A 22,133-nucleotide genomic window follows, 5' to 3' on the forward strand; every position below is an offset into this window, starting at 1 on the left:
GAGCGTTGAGTTTCGTCCTTCCTCCCCAACCACCAAGCCCATCATCAGTAGACCTGGAGTCTGTACCATCTACTCCCCAACCAGCCCCAGAAATGAGGGACCTCATAGACTGGTCCTGGGAAGACCCACAGAGGGCAGGTGGAGATGGTACCGAGGTCACTCTACCGGCCCTACAGGGATGCTGGGCAGTCGTCCCAGATCCCCAGCGGCAGTGTGTGTCACAGGGGGCTGAAGGTGCCGTCCTTGCTCCCCAGCAGCAGTCTAGCACACCAAGGGGAGACAGTAAGCCCCACAACAGTGCAGATGGGACCACAGTCTCTGTACCTACACCACCGGGGATAAGGACAGTCTGTCCTGATCCCCAACAGCAAGACAAGGTATTGGAAGGGGAGGCAGTCGGTTTCCCCCTCCAGCAGAGAGAGCGTCAGGGAGAGGAGCCTGTTAACCCCTCTCCCCAGCGGCAGTTTACAGTGCAGAGAGAGGAGCTTGGTACACCCTCTCTCCAGCGGCAGCATAACCCACTAAGGGGAGATGTTAAGCCCCACAACAGTGTAGATGGGACCGTAGTTTCTGCATCTGCACCACCGGGGAGAGGGACAGTCTGTCCTGTTTCCCAACAGCAAGCCAAGGCATTGGAAGGGGAGGCAGTCGGTTTTCCCCTCCAGCAGAGAGAGCGTCAGGGAGAGGAACCTGTTACCCCCTCTCCCCAGTGGCAGTTTACAGTGCAGAGAGAGAAGCTTGTTACACCCTCTTCTCCAGCGGCAGCCTAACCCACCAAGGGGAGATGTTAAGCCCCACAACCAGGCAGATGGGACCGTAGTCTCTGTACTCGCAGCACCAGGGGTAAGGACAGTCGGTCCTGTTCCCCAACCACAGAACGGTGTAGCCAGAGGGAAGACAGTCGGTCTTCCCCTCCCACAAGCAGGCTCCAACCGGGCCACTTCCGGGGTAGCGCTGGAACCAGGGCAGTCTAGTAACACTAGTACCACTAGTCTCTGTCCACTCAGCAACCCACCAAGGCAGCATACCAGTCCCCCACACAGCCGTGGTGAGGCACCTGGACATGGACCAGTTTCTACTTCATCCAGGTGCAGTAACTATTTATTGTGGGTGGGCTGTACTGCTGTTTGTGTGTCGTGGGTGGGTTGCTGGGCTAACCAGGGCACTGACCGGCAGGAGGTCAGGTACCCTGTTAGTCTAGTTGGTAAAGGGGAGAAATGTGGCAGAACTACCCTCGCCACTGTGAACTGGAGAAGCCTGATTGCCCGCCTGCTCCCTTTGGATTATGGCCCTGCAGTTCAAACCTTTATGTTCCCTGCAGAAAGGCTTATTCGTGCCTTTCTGCCAGAGTGTTCGGTAGATCTAATCTACCGAACAAAGTACCGATCTAAGGACCACCTGGGAACTGGAGTGTGCCATCAATTGACCACCCAGCAGCTGCGGTTAATCGCAGCTTAATTGACGAGCGCTGGGTGGCCTTTGTTCGTAAAACAAACACGTGGCGGCGGCCATCTTTGACTCCCGAACAGCGGTATTTTGCCACCGAGTTTCTGGAACTAAAATCGGACACTCAACTAGGCAAACACCGCTGAGACTTCCATGGATTCGTGCCACAAATACCGAACGAGCCGCCGTTCAGTAGAAAGACTAATGTACATATGGGGATTCGTCCGGACTTCGGTATAACTCTGGATGGCAATCCGTTCAGGACTTTTAACGCACGATCTGGGACCGACCGCAAAGCCAAACCTCATGGAACTATTTTCGGTTACTTTGCCTGTGCGGTCGGTCAAAACATTAAAGTCCCATGGCTCCCGAACCCTTTATCCGAATGGGCTGATTTTCACATAGGTTGTTCCTCCAGACTAGGGCTATCTGGAGATACTGGATTTGTGGATGTACCCCAAGTTTTTAGGGTACATCCAAAACTCGGGTAAAACTATGTCCATGTTAATTATGTTAACTGGTTATCTGAGGGGAGGGAATCTGTGGGTTGTAACTGTTATGCTATTAGTATACTGTAAATCCCTCCCTTGCATGGGAGAATGTCTTAAAAGGAGGTGATGTGAATAATCTTGAGTTCCTGCTTAACCCTCAAAGTGAAGTGTCGTCTCATTGTGGGGGAAGAATTTATTGTAGGCTGTTCCAGTTTGACTGCTAGGAGTGCAAACCTATTTGTAAGGTTCCTATTCAACTGTCTACAGCATTCAGAGGCTTGAGAGGATTCATATGCTTCTCCGATATGGTGATTGTGGTGTCTGCCAGAGTGCTTGGAGTCCTCAGGAAACGCTAGGAGCATCCTTTAACAGAGGTACCCAGTCGGGGTGCCCGTCGATCCGTTACATTGGAGGCAGCAGTGGGATGGCGTCCTGGTGTGAGAGGAACAACACCCTGGAGACACAGGAATTATTATGGAGCGGCATAGAACCAGTGAGTCCCTGGACAGTGCTCCTGGTGGAAGAGGAGTTTAACTGGAGATTACAGAGCATCTTGGCCACACTGGATAAGCCGATAGCAGAGGCATCCAGGTTGGCATGCAGAGAGGACGTCCGACAGGGGATGTGGGAAGAAACCCTGGAGGGTGTCCAGCGTTGGCGAGGTGAGCCTCTTCCCAACAAGGAGCAGCGATTACAAACCAGAGTGGCCCTACGGATACCTATGCTGGGAGAACAGCCCCAGGAGGAATTAGTGATACAACTTAATTCACTGGCATGGAGGGAACTGGGTCTCGATGATGCGTACCAAGCACTACGTTGGTACGCGGTTCAGCGGGTCCCTGAAATGTCCAAGTTCGGCAAACCGGAGGGCCAGGAGTACAATGGCCCTGGTTTATTATGGGGGGCCTTTGCGGAACCGGACTTTGGGAGTGCAGCAGAATCCTGGTTTTGGGACATTTTTAACTATAGAGGGGCCATGCTGGATCTCCCTATGGCTGGAGACCTGGAGCCAGACTTGATGGAATTGGCCGTCCAGGAATGGGAGCTTGAACAGGATTACCAGCACCTGATCAGTTCCAGCCAGTCATCTTATACTTTGCAGGTACCACCAGAGCAGGGGGAGTTCGAACAGGATTATACCCTTTTATTTGATACAGTAACCCTGCCCGATTCTAACCTGAGGGGGCTTTTGGACTGTACACCATTGGGAGCGTTGAGTTTCGTCCTTCCTCCCCAACCACCAAGCCCATCATCAGTAGACCTGGAGTCTGTACCATCTACTCCCCAACCAGCCCCAGAAATGAGGGACCTCATAGACTGGTCCTGGGAAGACCCACAGAGGGCAGGTGGAGATGGTACCGAGGTCTCTCTACTGGCCCTACAGGGATGCTGGGCAGTCGTCCCAGATCCCCAGCGGCAGTGTGTGTTACAGGGGGCTGAAGGTGCCGTCCTTGCTCCCCAGCAGCAGTCTAGCACACCAAGGGGAGACAGTAAGCCCCACAACAGTGCAGATGGGACCACAGTCTCTGTACCTACACCACCGGGGATAAGGACAGTCTGTCCTGATCCCCAACAGCAAGACAAGGTATTGGAAGGGGAGGCAGTCGGTTTCCCCCTCCAGCAGAGAGAGCGTCAGGGAGAGGAGCCTGTTAACCCCTCTCCCCAGCGGCAGTTTACAGTGCAGAGAGAGGAGCTTGGTACACCCTCTCTCCAGCGGCAGCATAACCCACTAAGGGGAGATGTTAAGCCCCACAACAGTGTAGATGGGACCGTAGTTTCTGCATCTGCACCACCGGGGAGAGGGACAGTCTGTCCTGTTTCCCAACAGCAAGCCAAGGCATTGGAAGGGGAGGCAGTCGGTTTTCCCCTCCAGCAGAGAGAGCGTCAGGGAGAGGAGCCTGTTACCCCCTCTCCCCAGTGGCAGTTTACAGTGCAGAGAGAGAAGCTTGTTACACCCTCTTCTCCAGCGGCAGCCTAACCCACCAAGGGGAGATGTTAAGCCCCACAACCAGGCAGATGGGACCGTAGTCTCTGTACTCGCAGCACCAGGGGTAAGGACAGTCGGTCCTGTTCCCCAACCACAGAACGGTGTAGCCAGAGGGAAGACAGTCGGTCTTCCCCTCCCACAAGCAGGCTCCAACCGGGCCACTTCCGGGGTAGCGCTGGAACCAGGGCAGTCTAGTAACACTAGTACCACTAGTCTCTGTCCACTCAGCAACCCACCAAGGCAGCATACCAGTCCCCCACACAGCCGTGGTGAGGCACCTGGACATGGACCAGTTTCTACTTCATCCAGGTGCAGTAACTATTTATTGTGGGTGGGCTGTACTGCTGTTTGTGTGTCGTGGGTGGGTTGCTGGGCTAACCAGGGCACTGACCGGCAGGAGGTCAGGTACCCTGTTAGTCTAGTTGGTAAAGGGGAGAAATGTGGCAGAACTACCCTCGCCACTGTGAACTGGAGAAGCCTGATTGCCCGCCTGCTCCCTTTGGATTATGGCCCTGCAGTTCAAACCTTTATGTTCCCTGCAGAAAGGCTTATTCGTGCCTTTCTGCCAGAGTGTTCGGTAGATCTAATCTACCGAACAAAGTACCGATCTAAGGACCACCTGGGAACTGGAGTGTGCCATCAATTGACCACCCAGCAGCTGCGGTTAATCGCAGCTTAATTGACGAGCGCTGGGTGGCCTTTGTTCGTAAAACAAACACGTGGCGGCGGCCATCTTTGACTCCCGAACAGCGGTATTTTGCCACCGAGTTTCTGGAACTAAAATCGGACACTCAACTAGGCAAACACCGCTGAGACTTCCATGGATTCGTGCCACAAATACCGAACGAGCCGCCGTTCGGTAGAAAGACTAATGTACATATGGGGATTCGTCCGGACTTCGGTATAACTCTGGATGGCAATCCGTTCAGGACTTTTAACGCACGATCTGGGACCGACCGCAAAGCCAAACCTCATGGAACTATTTTCGGTTACTTTGCCTGTGCGGTCGGTCAAAACATTAAAGTCCCATGGCTCCCGAACCCTTTATCCGAATGGGCTGATTTTCACATAGGTTGTTCCTCCAGACTAGGGCTATCTGGAGATACTGGATTTGTGGATGTACCCCAAGTTTTTAGGGTACATCCAAAACTCGGGTAAAACTATGTCCATGTTAATTATGTTAACTGGTTATCTGAGGGGAGGGAATCTGTGGGTTGTAACTGTTATGCTATTAGTATACTGTAAATCCCTCCCTTGCATGGGAGAATGTCTTAAAAGGAGGTGATGTGAATAATCTTGAGTTCCTGCTTAACCCTCAAAGTGAAGTGTCGTCTCATTGTGGGGGAAGAATTTATTGTAGGCTGTTCCAGTTTGACTGCTAGGAGTGCAAACCTATTTGTAAGGTTCCTATTCAACTGTCTACAGCATTCAGAGGCTTGAGAGGATTCATATGCTTCTCCGATATGGTGATTGTGGTGTCTGCCAGAGTGCTTGGAGTCCTCAGGAAACGCTAGGAGCATCCTTTAACAGAGGTACCCAGTCGGGGTGCCCGTCGATCCGTTACATTGGAGGCAGCAGTGGGATGGCGTCCTGGTGTGAGAGGAACAACACCCTGGAGACACAGGAATTATTATGGAGCGGCATAGAACCAGTGAGTCCCTGGACAGTGCTCCTGGTGGAAGAGGAGTTTAACTGGAGATTACAGAGCATCTTGGCCACACTGGATAAGCCGATAGCAGAGGCATCCAGGTTGGCATGCAGAGAGGACGTCCGACAGGGGATGTGGGAAGAAACCCTGGAGGGTGTCCAGCGTTGGCGAGGTGAGCCTCTTCCCAACAAGGAGCAGCGATTACAAACCAGAGTGGCCCTACGGATACCTATGCTGGGAGAACAGCCCCAGGAGGAATTAGTGATACAACTTAATTCACTGGCATGGAGGGAACTGGGTCTCGATGATGCGTACCAAGCACTACGTTGGTACGCGGTTCAGCGGGTCCCTGAAATGTCCAAGTTCGGCAAACCGGAGGGCCAGGAGTACAATGGCCCTGGTTTATTATGGGGGGCCTTTGCGGAACCGGACTTTGGGAGTGCAGCAGAATCCTGGTTTTGGGACATTTTTAACTATAGAGGGGCCATGCTGGATCTCCCTATGGCTGGAGACCTGGAGCCAGACTTGATGGAATTGGCCGTCCAGGAATGGGAGCTTGAACAGGATTACCAGCACCTGATCAGTTCCAGCCAGTCATCTTATACTTTGCAGGTACCACCAGAGCAGGGGGAGTTCGAACAGGATTATACCCTTTTATTTGATACAGTAACCCTGCCCGATTCTAACCTGAGGGGGCTTTTGGACTGTACACCATTGGGAGCGTTGAGTTTCGTCCTTCCTCCCCAACCACCAAGCCCATCATCAGTAGACCTGGAGTCTGTACCATCTACTCCCCAACCAGCCCCAGAAATGAGGGACCTCATAGACTGGTCCTGGGAAGACCCACAGAGGGCAGGTGGAGATGGTACCGAGGTCTCTCTACTGGCCCTACAGGGATGCTGGGCAGTCGTCCCAGATCCCCAGCGGCAGTGTGTGTTACAGGGGGCTGAAGGTGCCGTCCTTGCTCCCCAGCAGCAGTCTAGCACACCAAGGGGAGACAGTAAGCCCCACAACAGTGCAGATGGGACCACAGTCTCTGTACCTACACCACCGGGGATAAGGACAGTCTGTCCTGATCCCCAACAGCAAGACAAGGTATTGGAAGGGGAGGCAGTCGGTTTCCCCCTCCAGCAGAGAGAGCGTCAGGGAGAGGAGCCTGTTAACCCCTCTCCCCAGCGGCAGTTTACAGTGCAGAGAGAGGAGCTTGGTACACCCTCTCTCCAGCGGCAGCATAACCCACTAAGGGGAGATGTTAAGCCCCACAACAGTGTAGATGGGACCGTAGTTTCTGCATCTGCACCACCGGGGAGAGGGACAGTCTGTCCTGTTTCCCAACAGCAAGCCAAGGCATTGGAAGGGGAGGCAGTCGGTTTTCCCCTCCAGCAGAGAGAGCGTCAGGGAGAGGAGCCTGTTACCCCCTCTCCCCAGTGGCAGTTTACAGTGCAGAGAGAGAAGCTTGTTACACCCTCTTCTCCAGCGGCAGCCTAACCCACCAAGGGGAGATGTTAAGCCCCACAACCAGGCAGATGGGACCGTAGTCTCTGTACTCGCAGCACCAGGGGTAAGGACAGTCGGTCCTGTTCCCCAACCACAGAACGGTGTAGCCAGAGGGAAGACAGTCGGTCTTCCCCTCCCACAAGCAGGCTCCAACCGGGCCACTTCCGGGGTAGCGCTGGAACCAGGGCAGTCTAGTAACACTAGTACCACTAGTCTCTGTCCTTATTCGTGCCTTTCTGCCAGAGTGTTCGGTAGATCCAATCTACCGAACAAAGTACCGATCTAAGGACCACCTGGGAACTGGAGTGTGCCATCAATTGACCACCCAGCAGCTGCGGTTAACCGCAGCTTAATTGACGAGCGCTGGGTGGCCTTTGTTCGTAAAACGAACACGTGGCATCGGCCATCTTTGACTCCCGAACAGCGGTGTTTTGCCGTTGAGTGTCTGGAACTAAAATCGGACACTCGACTAGGCAAACACCGCTAAGACCTCCAGACTTCCATGAATTCGTGCCACAACTACTGAACAAGCCGCCGTACATAATGTACATATGGGGATTCGTCCGGACTTTGGTATAACTCTGGATGTCAATCCATTCGGGACTTTTAAAGCACAATCTGAGACCGACCACAAGGCCAAACCTCATGGAACTATTTTCGGTTACTTTGCCTGTGCGGTCGGTCAAAACTTTAAAGTCCCATGGCTCCCGAACCCTTTATCCGAATGGGCTGATTTTCACATATGTTGTTCCTCCAGTCTAGGGCTATCTGGAGATACTGGATTTGTGGATGTACCCCAAGTATTTAGTCTACATCCAAAACTCGGGTAAAACTATGTACATGTTAATTATGTTAACTGCTTATCTGAGGGGAGGGAATCTGTGGGTTGTAACTGTTATGCTATTGGTATACTGTAAATCCCTCCCTTGCATGGGATAATGTCTTAAAAGGAGGTGATGTGAATAAATCTTGAGTTCCTGCTTAACCCTCAAAGTGAAGTGTCGTCTCATTATTGGGGGAGGAATTATTGTATGCTGTTCCAGTTTGACTGCTAGGAGTGCAAACCTATTCGTAAGGTTCCTATTCAACTGTCTACAGCATTCAGAGGCTTGAGAGGATTCATATGCTTCTACGATACGGTGATTGTGATGTCTGCCAGAGTGCTTGGAGTCATCAGGAAACGCTAGGAGCATCCTTTAACGGAGGTACCCAGTCGGGGTGCCCGTCGATCCGTTACAGTAAATATCTATAAGATATGTAGAATTTAGGAATTAGTTCAATTATCTGCGTTATGTTTTTTTAGTCTTAATAGTATTTGATTATTAGTTGAGATATTATCCATTAAAGTAATGTAATTTCAAGAGTTATATCCAAGAAAGAGTTTTAAGAGTTAGAAGCTTACAAAGTTGTTAGAGTAATACGAATTAGAGGGATATATTCAATATAAAGATTTAGGTATTTTGAGTTATAAAAAGAAGAGTATTTTATCTTTTCTTTTTTTTCCCTCTACTATCTTTTTACCCCTTTCCTTCCTTGTATTTGCCTGCCCCCCAACTCCCCTCTCGTTTGCTTAAACCCCCCCCCCCCCCCAAAAAAAAGGGAGAAATTAAATAAATAAATATCTTCGGTATAACTAGAAGTAGTCTTGATTAGTAGAATAAGTACAGTGAGCCATTCTCTTGCTATGGGTGCTCACATGCCATTATGTAGAAGAAATCCGATAAAATGGCACAACGTTATGTAGAAAAAATATATACATTTATTATAATACAATTTACAAAATAAACAGGAGTGATAATGTGCTGAAAGGATGTTCAGAGATCAGAAGGACACAATGCTTAGACTCCTTGCACCATAACAACTACAATATGCTGCATTCATAACGTCTCTTTAACAACATGAATCTTCACCAAAGAATCAATAGTTGAAAGAATAAAATGTCAATACTGTACAGGCAGCTTTTTTGGTGTAGCACCTTTAAAAAAAAAAAAAAAATCCAGAAGATTTTATACAAGTTTATAGATATTGTAAAGCAATTTATGGGTTGAAAAAAAATGCCATCTTGGACAGCAAGTTCCTTATTTTATGGTGAAATCCTCATGGAGTATATTGTAAAGAGATACTCTACACTGTGATCTTTGGCATAAAGATTTTTTTTTTTCCTACCGTTAACATAATTTAATTGTATTATTTCCCTTTAGTGCTATAAAGAGGTATATGTCTTCATCATAGTTTAGGAATTTTTCTGTTGTTTGGTATTCCAAGGTGTCCAGACTAAGAATTGTCAGGTGTTTTAGTTTAAAATGTAAATACATTCGTAACCGATGAGGTCCTTCATTAGTGTCTGAGTTATTAAGGTTTGAGATTTGTATTTCACATATCTTGTCATTGGTGTTTACTACTCTTGATTCTTCTCTCTCTATGAATTTGCAAATTCCAATAGTGCACAAGGTATCTTCTATCTCCAAATCCAAATACAAAATTCCTTTGGGTAATGCATTAACACTTCGCACACACAAAACTTCGAGGCTTGTGCCAGACGGTTCTCTCTGATATATGGCACATGTTCCATTTTCTGATACGGTGATATTACCATGTACAGTTGCAGGATCTAGGTTCACCGACACTGTTAATCATAATAAGATATATTATTATTCAGGCTCTAAACATCATTGCATTGTTTTGTTTTCTTGTTTTTTTTCTTATGCCACAGAAATATATAATTAACGTTTGGTACAACTTTGGACAATTGGGTATTATATTAAATATGATATATATATTTAAACCATAGTATGCAATATTTAAGAGACATTGACAAAGACTTGTGTGCAGATCTAAAGGCCATATAACAAGGCGGTAATAATACATATTATTAAATAGGTTCGGAGTAAGACTACATTTCCAAAAACGGAACATAAAGCAGGATTGTATTTTGCAAAACTCTCTTGACCTAAATGCCTTGTCTGCTTATCTTATTTGATCCTAAATGCTTAAACAGCTGTCACCAAGTGTAACCAAACTTTGACCACCCAGTGTAAAACTGAACACATCCCCTCATCTTTAACTATGTCCGATATTAAAAAATATCTTGATGGTATGATAAAATACATAGGTCAGATGGGGACCCTTAAGCTTGTTTATGAACGTCTGTGGGTGTCTACATGCAGTGTAGATCACTTGATCAATGTTTAGATCACTTGGAAACCACAATTCACCTTTAGATGCAGCATAGTATCTCTTAAGTATACCTGGAAAAAATACAACATATTTAATTAGTGATACAAAAATTTCTGAAATTCATTCATGTTTTTAATGCTATGAAAGGACCAAGTCAAACACGGCTACTTAACTTCACTTTGAATTCTCACTTTGGTAAATAACCTGGAAAAGGCCAAATGAGACAAATGTCCATAGTTGACAGATTCACTGTCCGTTAATTATTATATATAGAGAGAGGGGGAAGGGTACAAAATAAATCTGGAAGAATAATAAACACTGTTATTCACTAATGTGAGCATTCAGAGTGAATTCAAAGGCAATTTCAAATTTAAGGCCAGAGCTGAACTGAGAATTCCTGACCATATAGTGTTAAAAACACTAGACAAAAACACTATTTGGGGGGGGGGGGGGGGGGAGGGGGGGAGGAGAGTAATTAATATATTGTATGTGTCAGTAATATAACAAGATCAAAATGGTCTTTATTACACATGGACCGTCAGATATGTCCTACTGATGATGGGGCCCAAATGTGCATGCCACGTGCGCATGCCACGTGCATTAGGTCCTCCCCATAGCAAAGGATTGAATCAATGCTTTCCTATGGGGATATAGCGGACGCTTGATGTCCTCATACAGAGCATGAGGACGTCCAGCGTCAGTAACCAGACCAAAAGTCCGTTAACATCTAGGAAGCGGTCCAGTGGCTGTCTAGCAGACAGCCACTGGAGGCAGACTTAGAGCTGCAATGTAAACATTGCAGTTTCTCTAAAACTGAAATGTTTTACATTGCAACACTTAGTGCAATAGGGACACCGCACCCAGACCATTTCAATGAGCTGAAGTGGTCTGGATGCCTATAGTGTCCCTTTAATGTCTAATGCGTCTCCTTCCCTAAATATCACTTGTTTGCAATTCAGCCTTTAGTGAATAAACTTATGAAAGAATGTAGTTTCATTCATGAAGGGACGGCAAAATGGATTGCTGCCTAGGGCGGCAAGAATCCTTGCATTGGCCCTGCATTAGAGAAGTTAGGAGAAATAGCTATCTATGGTGTAGACAACCTATAAACAAAATAGGCTGAACAAAGGAGTAGCAGGGATACAAGTGGATAAAGGTAAGAAACAGACATAAAGCAGAGTATTTACTAAACCTCTCACTGTCCCTAGGTTAGCACAATATCCCAGAGACACAGAAAGGTTACCTGCCTATCTCTCAGCACACCTAAGATCAAGATGCCAAGGAAAAGATAATAAACCTCTATAAACAAAGAAAAGATAATAATTAAGGCAGGAATATATAACAGAAAGTGCACTATAGATTTACAAGCTTGATAAAGGCCCTAAGGGGTTGAAACGTTGCCGTTTGGTTCCTGGTTCTAATAAAATTGCCTTTGCTTTGGAATTCGTTGGAGTGCCAGGATTATTTTCTACATTTAAAATTTTACATTTGGTCCATTTTGGTACTGGGACTTGTCCATTTGAGCACCCTGGATTCCATGACGAAGGGTTGAGTGCACTTCCACTATCTATATATGGCTACCATAGAGTACATATCCACTATAAACAAGGAAAGGTTACTGCAACCTAGGGCCAACCTAGCAATACTTCATATCTGGAACATTGCTATGGTTTAACTTTTTTTTTATATATTTTTTAGCTTTTTTGGGGCGAGGAAGGTGAGATCAGTAAAGAAAGGTTACTTTGACCAAAAACAGTGTTTCCTAAAAACATTTTAGTGAACACAGAATGCAAATCTGTCATATTTTATAAAGTTATCATACTTTATCTTACTTACTTATTTCACGTTTATTTTCTGAAGAAAAGAAAAATAGAAAGTAATTATAAAACCAAAAGAAATCTTTTGTTAGTCAAGTAAGATTTATCTACTGAAGTCAAACCAATCTTTGATGATATTAGTTCAGTAAAATAAAAGATAACTGTTGAACATTTTGCTTATCTGGTCCTTCTGATATTATTATTTAGAACAGTTATCGGTTTCTTATTTATGCCCTAAATATATCATTTCTAGATACATTTAGACTAATTCTTCACAAATACGTAATGCAGATTAATATACTTTTAGCCCCTCATGCAATAAGTTTGTGTTATTGTAAATCTTTTACAGAATGTGATTGTGTCATATTATTTTAAATGCTTATCCCACTTTATATTACTTACGTTTTTCACGTTGCTTTCCTGAAGAAGAAAGAGAAAAAAAAGAAAGTAATTATAAAAACAAAAGACTTCTGCAATGTGATAGGCACATTTCTGCCAATCAAGTGTGGTTTAGGGAGGTCAAATCAACTTTGATGACATCCTTTCGATAAGTGTGTCAGCTGTTGAACATCTTGTTGATTTGGTCCTTCTTATATTCTTTAGAACAGTTATCTGTGTAGGTTTCTTATACGTGGCCTTACAATCACATTTAATAACATTAGACTATTTTTCCATTAATACAATGCTTCAACAATACCTAATATCTGTAATTTATCCTAATAAAAACGGGGTCTTGGCAGACCCCACGGCAATGTCAAATGCCCTGTAATTAGATTTCTGGTTTAGATAAAGGAGGAGATATTCCACATCTGTGATGGATCTTGTATGGACCATAATGTTTCAGCTACACTGGTTTTTAAAACAGAAAACAAGGTGCAGTCCCCTCAAATTACTGTTAAAGGGGTTGTGGAGGCAGATGCTCATGTTACCATATGTGTTGGGGATGTGTGGAAGTGATCAGATTTTGGGCTTCCATATGATTTGTCCTGTTGGGCATACTCTCCAATTCCTCCTCTCTACATATACTGGTAGACTCTTTTATGTACCACGAAAATGGACTGATAAGCAAATCCACCCTGGCTCTGGATAGGGTCTGGCTGAGGGTTTGAGGAATATTTACACCCTTAGAATTTAAAATGTGAATCTAATAGATAATCTAATGGCTAAAGTCTATGATACATCTCGGTCTTACTGGAAAGTCCTTACTATAATGTTGCCCAAGTTCTTCTGATTTTAACCTTTACAATGCTTGTAGGGTTCCCATAGACATGAGGTACCTTTCTCACACTTACTACCCCTTATTGCTTCTCTTGCCCTTCAATTACCACTTCAAATCATTGAGTGGTCAGTATGCTTGTAGAAATCCTTTAGCTTCAATCACCCCAAGTATGCTGTATTGAACGGATTGACGTTTCTGGTGCGATGTTAATCACGGATTTCCTTAAGTTACCACTAAACAACAGCCACACATCGGCACAGACCAGCACAATTGTAGATTATTATTTACTATTCATTACATTGGGTGCAAAGTGCAAACTGGGTGGAAATTGAGGTCACGAGTTGCCACCTGGCGGGTATTTGATGCCATGTGGCTGGTGCCGGTATTCCACAAATACCGACAATACAAGTCAATTGCCAGTATTTTTCTGTGAGGAGAATGTTCTGCAATATGGGCACTGGCAACCAGAGTGTTTAGTGCTCTCAGGCCTTACCAAGAAAACTTGTTGGAGCTTGGCTGGAAGGAGCAGTAGCTATCCACAAGGGAGGAGTGGGAGGAGCAGTAGCTACAGGACAAGCAGATGGAAGCATGGCAGCAAAACCTGAGTCCTGAGAGTAGGTACGTACGTGTGTGTGTGCGTGTATATATATTCAGCCGTCTATGTGTGTGTTTATATTCAACAGTCTGGATGTGCATATTCAGCAGTCTCTGTATGTATTCAGCAGTCTGTCTGTGTGTATTCAGAGGTCTGTGTGTGTGTATTCAGCAGTCTTTGTGTGTGTGTCTATTCAGAAGTCTGTGTGTGTGTATATACAGCAGTCTGTGTGTGTGTGTATTCAGCAGTATGTAGATTCAACAGTCTGTGAGTATGTATTCAGCAGTCGGTGTGTGCATTCAGAAGTCGGTGTGTGTATTCAGAAGTCTTTGTGTACGTATTCAGCAGTCTCTGTATGTATTCAGCAGTCTGTGTGTGTGTTTGTATACAGCAGTCTCTGTATGTATTCAGCAGTCTGTGTTTATGTTTTTAGCATCCTGTATGTGTGTTTGTATTTACCAGTCTCTATGTGTGTTTTTAGCAGCGTGTGGTATCTATTCAGCAGTTAGATTGGAGAATGATGAGAGAAATAGAACCAGAATATCCATCTCTGTTGATAAATGGTATTTACACGCATTGTTATATACTATATACCGATACAATAACATATACATGCATAATAGATACACGATCAGACAACAGGATGCATATACTGTTATACACATTTAGACAACGACACACTGTTATAAACACACTACTACACACACACTTATACAGACAGTATATACACACTGCCTTACATACACCATGCTATATACACAGTCAAAGTATAAACATTGTGAGTTGTTTAGTAAATTAGAGAATTTTCTCCTTACAGCTGTTCTCATTCTCTTCTATACATAGTGTCCTATGATGTCATGCATATATAATTAATTATGCAAATTAGAATGAACTGTTTTTTTTTCTTAAAAAAAAAAAAAGAGTGGCAACCCTAGTCACATGGCTTAAAATATGTGTAATATATCTGATGCAAAACTACACAAATGCTTTTTTGAGAGGCAAATCAGCACAAACAAATGGAAATGTGTATTCACATTTTAATTACAAGGGTGAAAAGTGCGTGGAGCCAGATCAAAAATAATATGCAATATCTTTTAAGTGAAACTGGCACAAATGTTCATTTGTGCAGCAAAAATCAGCACAAATGAATGATGTACTTTTATTCACCTTTCAAAGCCATAGGTTTACAAATTCAGACAGGGTGGTACTCGCCCTGAGTAAGTAGGTTTGACCACTTACCTGGAGTTCACTAGGCGCCTGTCACCACCACCCTAGAGTCAGATGGTCCTACAATGGGTGATCTATACTGGTTAGGGTGGTTTACATTTTCCTTTAAGACTACATTTTTCAGTTCAGTTTTAATTTGCTTCCATTCGGTGTGTTTAATGAATAAACCTCAGTGTAATAAATGTGTGTTATTATAGTAAATAATTTACAAAATGTGATTGTGTCATCATGTTACTTTAAAAGGTTATCCCACTGTATATTACTTACTTGATGCAAGTTGTTTATCTGAAATAAAAAAAAGGAAAGTCATTAAAAAAAAGAAAAAAATAAGAGACTTGCAATGTGATTGGCACACATCTGTCAGTCAAGTGTGATTTATTTACTAAAGTCACATCAACCTTTGATGACATCAGTTCAATAAAATATGTGACAGCTATTAAACATCTTGCTAATCTGTCCCTTTTTTTATATTATTTAGAACATCTATCTGTATAGGTTTCTTATATTTTGCCTAAAAAAACATTTTAGTTGCATTTAGACTCATTCTCCATATGTAAAATGCTTACAATGCACAATACATATATATATATATATATATACTGTATATATATATATATATATATATATATATATATATATATATATATGTATTTACATACATACATACACACACACACACACATACACTCTGTTCCAAATTGTTCCTGTTCACAAAGATTAAATATTTTGTTTTTCAGTTTAATTCTTGGATGGCATTGTGTCTCATGGTTCTTTTGATCACTGAAAACAATCTCGGACACCTGTGATAATTAGATTGCCAGGTGAGCCCAATTTAAGGAAAAACTACTAAAGGAGGGTGTTCCACATTATTAAGCAGAGCACCATTTTCATGCAATATGGGAAAGAAAAAGCATCTATCTGCTGCCGAAAAGAGTGAAATAGTTCAATGCCTTGGACGAGGTATGAAAACATTAGATATTTCACGAAAACTTAAGCGTGATCATCGCACTATTAAGAAATTTGTGGCTGATTCAGAGCACAGACGGGTTCGTGCAGATAAAGGCATATTGAGGAAGATTTCTGCCAGATCCATGCATCGGATCAAGAGAGCACCTGCTAAAATACCATTACATAGCAGCAAACAGATATTTGAAGCTGCTGGTGCCTCTGGAGTCCCACGGACATCAAGGTGTAGAGTCCTCCAGAGTCTTGCAACTGTGCATAAACCCTTTATTCAGCCACCACTAACCAATGCTCACAAGCAGAAATGGCTGCATTGGGCAGAAAAATACAGTCCTGTTCACTGATGAGTGCCGTGCAACCCTGGATGGTCCAGATGGATGGAGTAGTGGATGGTTGGTGGACGGCCACCCTGTTCCAACAAGGCTGCGACGTCTGCAAGGCAGTGGTGGAGTCATGTTTTGGGCCGGAATCATCGGAAGAGAGCTGGTCGGCCCCTTTAGCGTCCCCGAAGGTCTAAAGATGACCTATGCAAAGTATGTGGAGTTTCTGACTGACCACTTTCTTCCCTGGTACAGAAGGAAGAACTATGCTTTCTGTAATAAAATCATCTTCATGCATGACAATGTACCATCTCATGCTGCAAAGAATACCTCTGCATCAATGGCTGCTGTGGGGATAAAAGGAGAGAAAGTCATGGTGTGGCCTCCATCCTCCTCTGACCTCAATCCTATTGAGAACCTTTGGAGCATCCTCAAGCAAAAGATCTATGAGGGTGGGAGGCAGTTTACATCCAAAACAGCAGTTCTGGGAGGCTATTTTGACATCTTGCAAACAAATTCAAGCAGAACATGTCCAAAAACTCACAAGTTCAATGGATGAAAGACTTGTGAAGCTATTTTAAAATTAGGAGTCCTAAGTTAAAATGTAACGTGACCTGTTAAAATGTTTAAAAAGTTAAAATGTTGTTATAAGTTTGATTAAATAGCTTTTGATTTCAGTAAATATGCTGCAAACACAACCAATTACAATTTTCTTTTTTTTTGTAAATATGTTTTTATTATATTTTTCAATAAAGAAGGGTATAGGCATAAACAAAGTTGGGACACGCAGGTCCCTAAAGAAGAAACATTGTGTGATGAGGCGCGCAGGCCTCCACTTTTTCTGGATAGGCTTTATAGTAGACTCTGGTGGTTAAACATTGTGTTGTCTACCTGGGACTCGCAGGTTCCCTTCTGATAGCTTAGATATATATATTGAAACCGTAACAAATGACAATTTTCAGTTCTTTACAACCTATAAAGTGTTTTGAAACTTACTGTGGGTAATAATTTGGAACAGTGCAAGTTTTTTATGTTTTGAAGGGAGTTCCACAGAATAGGTGCAGCCCTGGAGAAGTCTTGAAGGTGGGGATCAGAGGTGGGGATCCGGGCAGAGGATAGGCGTAGGTCTTGGGCTGAGCGCAGTGGTCTCGACGGGACATACTTGTGTATGAGGGAGGATAAGTATGTTGGAGCAGCATTATGTAGGGATTTGTAAGCAAGCGCCAGAATTTTGAATTGGGCCCTATATCTAACTGGAAGCCAATGCAGGGACTGACAGAGCGTGGAGGCGTGGGAGATGCGACCGGACAGGAAAATAAGCCTCGCAGCCGCATTCATTATAGATTGCAGCGGTGCAAGCTGGGAACATGAAAGACCGGTGAGAAGGGGATTGCCATAGTCAAGGCGAGAGAGAACAACAGCATGAACCAGTACCTTAGCCGCGTCCGGCGTTAGATATGGGCGGATGCGCGCTATGTTCTTGAGTTGGAAGCGACAGGATTTGGCTATCGATTGGACATGAGGAGTAAAAGAGAGGTCAGAATCAAAAAGAACCCCTAGACAGCGAGCCTGCGAGGTAGAGGTGATAGTAGCGCCGTTGACTTGGATGGAGACAGACACAGGAGTAGCAGCACTTGAGGGAGTAAAGACCAGAAGTTCTGTTTTGGACAGGTTGAGTTTAAGGAAGTGAGCAGCCATCCAGTTGGAAATAGCAGAGAGGCAGTCAGATACACGAGTCAAGGTGTGCGGAGAGAGATCAGGGGAGGACAGGTAGATTTGCTTGTCATCTGCATATAAATTATATTGGAAGCCAAAGGAGCTGATGAGTTTACCAAGGGAGGCAGTATAGATAGAGAACAGTAGGGGGCCGAGGACAGAACCTTGGGGAATGCCGATAGAGAGGGGTTGGGGAGAAGAGGCAGAGCCAGAGAAAGAAACACTGAAAGAGCGCTGGGAGAGGTAGGAGGAGCACCAGGAGAGAGCAGTATCCCGTAGATCAAAGTTACGGAGAATGTGAAGAAGCTGTTGATGATCAACAGTGTCAAAGGCGGCAGAAAGATCAAGGAGGATTAGGATAGAGTATTGGCCGCGAGATTTAGCAGCAATTAAATCATTGGATACTTTGGTCACAGCAGTTTCGACAGAGTGATCAGCGCGGAATCCAGACTGAAGGGGGTCAAGCAGAGAGTTGGATTCGAGAAAGTCTGTCAATCTGGCGATTGAGATCTTGAGGAAGGCCTGAATAGGTCGAAACGTCGATCATATTTATGTTGTGAAATTGGATAATAAATACCAGTGATTTCGTTCAAAGACCATAGAGTGCATCTCTTTTCTACCAACTATATATATATATATACACATACACACATATTTTATATATGTGTATATATATGTGTGTATGTTAAAAGGCCATTAGACCTGAATTTGTGGGAGGAGTTATGGCCCCAACTTAAACTCCTAGCCCCTACTCCCCTCTGCCGTTCAAGCTCATTGATTCCTTAGCAACCAGCACTTCCGGTCCGAGTTCCCGCCAAACAGTTCCAGTTTCCAGCAGGAGTCCTGTCGCCAGCAGTATCCTCTGCCTCTGACCTCCGGTCCTGCCACTCGGCCTCTCCCTGGTCACGGTACCCGGCTTCCGGTCACGAGACCAGCACGTCCATGTAAGCATAACGTAGGAAATAGCGTTCGGCTATTTCCTACGTTCGGGCCTAAAAACGTGGGGGTAGGCTCCCTTTACTTATACTATACCTTTTGTGCATACTTACCCGTTCGTGCACTTCAGCTGTTCGTGCTGCTAAACAGCCGACTGCATGGTATACTTACGTTCGTTCATTCTTTTGTGCGGTCAAACAGTCGACCGCAGTCACCATGTATGCATGCAGTTCTTACATTTCGTTTAATTTAGCCGAACAGCAGCCTGTTTCCCTGCTTAAAAATCCCCTTATCTTGTACTGCATTGTTCCTGTTATACCATTTGTTCATGCGAACGAACAGAGCACCACATCTTATAATCATTCACTTAAATTACTGCCAGTTTTAAATTTTATACAGGTTTAGGTGTCCTTCATTTCATTTCACTTTTGCAAGTAAAATTTTGTCACACACAGGTTATCATTAATCCACTCTTACTTTTTATGGCTGCATGATTAGCCTTTAATTAACGACAGTTTGACTCCTACAAAGGTCATACGTTTATTACTTTCCGTACCATGCCCATGCACAACTTTTCACGTCTATTCAACCACCTCGGTTCATTTTACGTCAGGCACAGTACTGACCAAAGGCACGTTTGCTCACTCACTGTTTCTCTCAGCTTTATACTTGTTACAGTAATTAGCTCTATGTTATGATGTTAGGCTTGTGAAGGATTTGTATGTATTTACCTGTGTACCTTCGGTTATGCCTTCTCCCTGCAGTTTAAATTCGTATAATAAGTTCCTTTCATTTATGTATGTTGAGCAATGTATTCATCTACCGAACCGAGACCACCCTGGGTAGCAATCAGAACTTAGAACGTTGAGAAAACCGCATTTAATTGCTCCTAGGTGGCCGCCATTCGGCATACGAACACGTGGCAAGAACAAAGGATGGCGGCCATCTTAAATCTCCCGAACGCGGTCAGCGGGACTTATGCATGATTTGCCTGGAACTGTTTTCGGCATGGCAATTCCGCGAACACCCGGTCATCATGGAAGTCCCGGCTGACTACTTTCCACTTCACGAATCAAACCGGCATTCAGGAGGTGGAATCTACCGAACAAGGAGAGCAGTTCTATATAACCAAATACAACGTTCGTATGGTAGTTTTCGTGTAATTAGATGCGAACGGAGACCGGCTTTTGCTGCTGATTTCATGGAACTGTAAAGCAGATACCACCACATGGCGAGCCGGTCAAACTTCCACACGATGCGACACGGAAACTACCAAACGGAATTTTGTGAGATTTGGATATGTGACTCCCAGTATCCTCAGCTACCCAGGGATGCAAATATTATAACTGTATGTATTATGGAAAGTTATTTTCTGAAAATGCTGTAAATTTTAATATTTCTGGCCAGCAGATAATTGAGTTTAGTATGTTGCTGAAACTCAATTATCTAGCCTGGCCCAGAGGAGGAGTCTGTTACTGTTTAAATTGAATGCCTGTTGCTTCCAGTAAATCAGTCTTGTTCCAGCATTAAGCCTTGGCTCATGTGTGGATTATTTTGTGTTACCAGAGATATTCATTCCTGTGGATTATTGGGAATATTCTTTTATGGGGAAAAAGGGAATACTGGACAGTGATATAAACTACTACCGTCACAAGGCTTATAGGCATTTAAGTTATAGGCATTTAAGTTAATTTAAAATATGTGAAATGTTGCATGTTCTTGCATGTATCTATCATAAAACAATGGTCTGTCAATATATCCATAACAATTTAAAATTTGCTTTTCACTGTCTTGACTGCATTCACAAGTTGTAGTGAACTGAATTGCAAAATTAGGCAAAAAAGATGCTTAAAATTTTTTTAAAAAAAAACTTAAACTATAATCATACCATAGTAATTAAAAGGAATACTCCAAGCACCATAACTTCACCTATCTTTCACCTATCTGATCCTTCCTATCTTTTTATCCCAAATGTTATCTCCTTTTAGTTTTTCATCTCTAATTAATTACCTCAATAGCCCCATGTCTCCCCACCCATAATAGTGTGTTTTATTTCTTTTTTTCCTAACCTCAGACCTTATATTTCAGACTGGGCCCCTTAAAACAGCATTAACACCCAGCACTCCCAAGCAACCAAGTCCTGCAAAATCTTCAGAGCAGAGGTATCATCTCTGGAAGATTGCCCACCCTACCCTCCCCACACCATCCCACCCCATGGTCAACAACTTACTTATAGATAGTGCACATCAGCTGGTTTCCTTAACACACCAATCAAGTTACCAAACCTCTCCTCACCTGAATTTATTTAACACACTGCATCCTTACATTGGTTTAATCACTCATTGATATTTGTGTGTTTGTATATATGATCTACATATATATATAATACACATTTTTTTCTAATGTTCTCCCTTCTATTTTTCACTTTAACACTAACTTCTCTCATCACTAAACTATCCCTATCCTTTCACTCACCTGTCCCTAGCAACACCATAATTATTACTTCCACCTTACTCCCCTCCCCTCTCTATTCATCCCATGCACTCTACACATACCTTTCCAGCCTATCTCCATCAACTCCTCCAAAATCCTCTACATACATACCCTCCTACAAAACTTTCAAATCCTACTCCCACCTTCACTTCCTTTCTATCCTTCTGCTCCTAGCTGCTGGTGATGTCTCTCCTAACCCCGGCCCCCTCGCAACAAACTCAGCACATACTAACCCAAGGATCCCCACTAATCTCATACCCATCTCATGTTCCTCTAAATCCTCCTTCAATACTGCCCTCTGGAACGCACGCTCTGTTTGCAATATAACTAAATCCACTGCTGTCCATGACTTCTTCATCTCTCGTTCTATAGATTTACTAGCCATAACAGAAACCTGGCTCTCCCCCTCTGACACTGCCACCCCTGCATCTTTGTCCTTCGGTGGTCTCCAACTTACCCACAACCCAAGAAACTCTGAATGTAAAGGTGGTGGTGTTGGGTTTCTCCTCTCCCCTCACTGCTCTTTTAAACCTCTTCCCACCCCCCCTTCTCTCTCTTTCCCATCATTTGAAATACACTCAATTCGCCTTTTCAAACCCTT

General features: G+C 44.2%; 1 protein-coding gene across 1 annotated transcript in view; it reads right to left on the minus strand.

Annotated features, from left to right (window-relative positions):
- Nucleotides 1–12,074: 12,074 nt before the first annotated feature.
- LOC134582581 (butyrophilin subfamily 1 member A1-like) overlaps nucleotides 12,075–22,133 on the minus strand; it is a 33,923-nt gene continuing 23,864 nt past the window's right edge. Inside the window, exons 8-10 of the mRNA XM_063439255.1 lie at nucleotides 15,372–15,389; nucleotides 12,466–12,483; nucleotides 12,075–12,100 (exon numbers count right to left, since the gene is read on the minus strand). Of these exons, the coding sequence (XP_063295325.1) occupies nucleotides 12,075–12,100; nucleotides 12,466–12,483; nucleotides 15,372–15,389 (62 nt within the window). The remainder of the gene's footprint in view (nucleotides 12,101–12,465; nucleotides 12,484–15,371; nucleotides 15,390–22,133) is intronic.

This window comes from Pelobates fuscus, chromosome 13 (assembly GCF_036172605.1).
Source record: "Pelobates fuscus isolate aPelFus1 chromosome 13, aPelFus1.pri, whole genome shotgun sequence".
Taxonomy (NCBI): Eukaryota; Metazoa; Chordata; class Amphibia; order Anura; family Pelobatidae; genus Pelobates; species Pelobates fuscus.